The sequence below is a fragment of the Nicotiana attenuata genome, unplaced genomic scaffold (genome assembly GCF_001879085.1).
Source record: "Nicotiana attenuata strain UT unplaced genomic scaffold, NIATTr2, whole genome shotgun sequence".
NCBI classification, from domain to species: Eukaryota; Viridiplantae; Streptophyta; class Magnoliopsida; order Solanales; family Solanaceae; genus Nicotiana; species Nicotiana attenuata.
This window is the reverse complement of record NW_017671667.1, coordinates 9,811-13,454: the sequence shown is the minus strand read 5'-3', so window position 1 is coordinate 13,454 and position 3,644 is coordinate 9,811. Positions and strand designations below refer to the sequence as shown.

The window sequence follows — 3,644 nt, the reverse complement described above, 5'->3', positions numbered from 1 at the left end:
AGAAGACTTAACATATACACCTTTAAACGTTTTCAAAAAAAAAACAAACTTAAANATACTCTATTTCATCTATGATTCATTTTATTATTTACAGTCATTTGCTTATTTAGAGAGCTCCTAAAGGGAATTCATAATGACAGAACTTTAGTTACATACAATTTGATTACCTGAATTGCATCCTGTAGTTGATGAAAGTCCTGATACGCTCTCATTTCTTTTAATCTCAAATATAGATTATTTATGCATGTTTCTCTAAACTTTGCAGGTGGAAAACAAGTTGATAGTTATGAATATCTCTCGTTGTCATAAAATAACAGCTATTCCTGATTTATCCACGCATAAAGCATTGGAAAAGTTGATAGCTGAGCGTTGCAGTGCATTGCAAAAGATTCACAGAACAATTGGGAATCTGAATACGTTACGTCATATAAATCTAAGAGATTGCCGCAACCTTGTTGAATTTCCAGGTGAGGTTTCCGGGCTGAAAAATCTTGAAAAGCTGATACTCTCGGGCTGCTCGAGATTGAAACAGTTACCTGAACATATAGGCAAGATGAAGTCCTTACAAGAACTTCTATTAGATGGGACTGCTATAGAGAAGTTGCCTGAAAGTATATTTCGCTTAACAAAACTTGAGAAGTTAAGCTTAAGCCAGTGCCACTCATTGAAACAACTTCCTCGGTTCATAGGAAAGCTAAGCGCTTTGAAGGAACTCTCTCTTAATGGTTCTGCTGTGGAAGAAATACCTGATTCTATTGAACATTTGCAGAACCTTCATACTTTAAACTTAATTAGGTGTGAGTCACTTGCTGCTATTCCCAGTTGTGTTGGCAACCTCAAATCTTTAGCAAATCTCTGGCTTTATGGCAGTGCAATAAAAATGATGCCAGAATCTATTGGTTCTCTGTATTATCTTAGGTCCTTATCGCTCGGAAACAGTCAGCATCTGAATGCATTGCCTGTTTCAATTAAAGGATTGTCTTCTTTGGTTGAGCTTCAAATAGAAAAGCTTCCAATTATTAGTCTTCCGGATCATGTTTTTGGTGGACTTAAATCACTGAAGAATCTTGAGATAAGGAACTGTGAGCGCCTTGGCTCGCTTCCCCACTCCATTGGAGAATTGTTAGCTCTTAGAACAATGACTCTTACCAGAAATGATGCTATTACGGAGCTGCCAGAATCAGTTGGGAATTTGCAGAATCTTGTCATATTGAGATTGACCAGATGTAAGCGACTTTGCAAATTGCCAGCTTCAATTGGGAAACTAAAGAACTTAGTACACCTGCTAATGGAGGAGACTTCAGTAACAAAATTACCTGAAACATTCGGGATGCTATCGAGCTTAATGATTCTGAAGATGGGAAAGAAGCATTTCTGCCAGGTACCCACTGGTGAATGCATAGTTATATTAAATCATGGATATATGTATTTGTGTGTGGAAACTATGAAAACTAGTATAAATGTTATATTTTGAACCCATATTTTAAAAGAATTTAGAACCTTAAACTCATAAAGATTAAACTTTGGATCTGCCTTTGCAGGTATCACAAAGTACTGAAACCACAGAACCAGCTACCTACACAGAAAGGGAAACAGCACCTGTTGTGCTTCCTTCATCTTTCTCAGAGCTATCCATGTTAGAAGAACTTGATGCCCGCACGTGGAGAATAGTTGGGAAAATACCGGATGATTTTGAGAAACTATCATCTTTGGAGATCATCAATCTTGGTTTCAATGATTTTTCCTATCTCCCGTCTAGTCTGAAAGGACTACCTTTCTTGAAAGAGCTCCTTGTTCCCCACTGCAAACAGTTGAAAGCTATTCCTCCTCTTCCCTCAAGTTTGCTCAACATAAATGCTGCAAACTGTGGAGCACTAGAGAGTATGTACGATATCTCAAGATTAGAGTTCTTGCGCGAGCTAAATCTTGCAAATTGCATGAGTTTGGTAGACATCCAAGGTATCGAATGCTTGAAATCCTTAAGAATGCTACGTATGGCTGGTTGCAATGTCTCCTGTGCCTCTATTGTTAGAAGCAAACTTGGTAAGGTATTGTTTTCTCCTATTTAACTGTGTGATACGACGGAAGTTATTTTGTACCAAAAATGTTTTCTGTGGAAAAATGTTTCCTGGTGTTTGGTTGGTAACTATATATAAAAAAAAATCCGTCATACCGAACACACTATTGTTTCATTCAGTTTCTTGCCAAAACAGTACTTACCTGTTAGGCTAATGAAAGGTTTTCACTCTCAGGTTGCTGTGAAAAACTTGTATAATTTTAGCATTCCAGGCAGTGAAATCCCAAGTTGGTTAACTCCAGGTGAGGTGCATTTCTCAAAACACAGAAACAATGAAATTAAAGCAGTGGTTATTGCCATAGTTGTGTCAGTGAACTGTGCTAAACCAGATGATTTAAGGGATGAATTGCCTGTAATAGCTAACATCCATGCCAAAATCGTTAGAGCAAATCGAGCAGTATATACTACTGGTATGTACTTGGTAGGAGTCCCAACTACGCCCCAGGATCAAGTTTACTTGTGTAGGTATCAAGATTATCATCCATTAGTATCTATACTCGAGGATGGTGATATAATACAGGTGGGCTTGGGCAACTTTCCCATTACAGGGATTGAACTGAAGAAGTGCGGAATACATTTAGTTTACGAAAGTGATGATGATTATGAAGGTAATGAAGAATCATTGGATGAAAGCCAACAATCTGTATCAGAAAGATTAACAAGGTTTATTGGAGCTTCTAATAGAAAGAGCAACGTCTTCAGCTCGAACTCAGCTCAAGAAGATGGAGAAAAGGAAAGAAGGCATAACTGTTTTAGTTTCATTAAGGAGATTTTCTGTGCTTTAAAGTACCTTCTCTTTAGGTAATTTGCATCCTTCCTTCAAGCATGAAGGACTTTGTGTTCTCAAACGTTTACTGCAGAAAGCTCAAGTTTCTCCCTCAACTTCCCTCAAGTTTGGAATGGTTAAATGCTGCAAACTGCTCCGCATTGGAACATATAGCTAACATATCAAATTTGGAAGAACTCAACTTCAGTAACTGCGAGAAGATAAATGGATATTCCTGGCCTTGAAAGCCTGAAATCTTTGAAAAGGTTGTATATCATCGGTTGCAATGCGTGCTTTGCTTCTATAAAAAGGAGGATTTCGATTAAACTTAATTTCGGTTAACTGAATCTTAATAATCTCCGTTTTCAATGTGCCTATAATGTAGCTTGCCCCCATAGAAGCACACACTATAATAAGAGGCAAATTTTGATGGGATTTTTACCTTCCTATACACTATTTGAAACCTTATTACCCTCTCTACTCAAGTTTCAATTTAATTACATGGTCATATACAATTTACCAATTATATACAAATAAGTTTTAAATGAGTATCCCTTTATATTAGGAATTGAATAAGGAATATCAGTTATTTCCTTATCCCTTTATACTTGCCCACTCTCTCTCTCTCTCCGTCTCTCTCTCCATCGCTCTACTCTCCTTCTCTATTCCCCCCCCCCCCTCCCCCCCCCCAAGTTTTTCTTCATTTGATGTGTGAACAACTAATTTTTTACCGCACTCAAATTCTATACTATTTTAGTGTAAATATTTCTTTTAGATCTAATCTTAATATTTAAACTTTTA

General features: G+C 37.2%; 1 protein-coding gene across 2 annotated transcripts in view; it reads left to right on the top strand.

The window, feature by feature from the left end:
- Nucleotides 1-2,959, top strand: part of LOC109209584 (TMV resistance protein N-like) — a 12,191-nt gene extending 9,232 nt beyond the window's left edge. The window contains exons 4-6 of one of the 2 annotated variants that reach the window (XM_019372891.1): nucleotides 266-1,381; nucleotides 1,542-2,048; nucleotides 2,253-2,959. In XM_019372891.1, coding sequence (XP_019228436.1) covers nucleotides 266-1,381; nucleotides 1,542-2,048; nucleotides 2,253-2,882 — 2,253 coding nt within the window. In that variant the 3' untranslated portion in view covers nucleotides 2,883-2,959. The remainder of the gene's footprint in view (nucleotides 1-265; nucleotides 1,382-1,541; nucleotides 2,049-2,252) is intronic. The other variant, XM_019372892.1, reaches the window with a different exon arrangement.
- The last annotated feature ends 685 nt before the right edge of the window (nucleotides 2,960-3,644 follow it).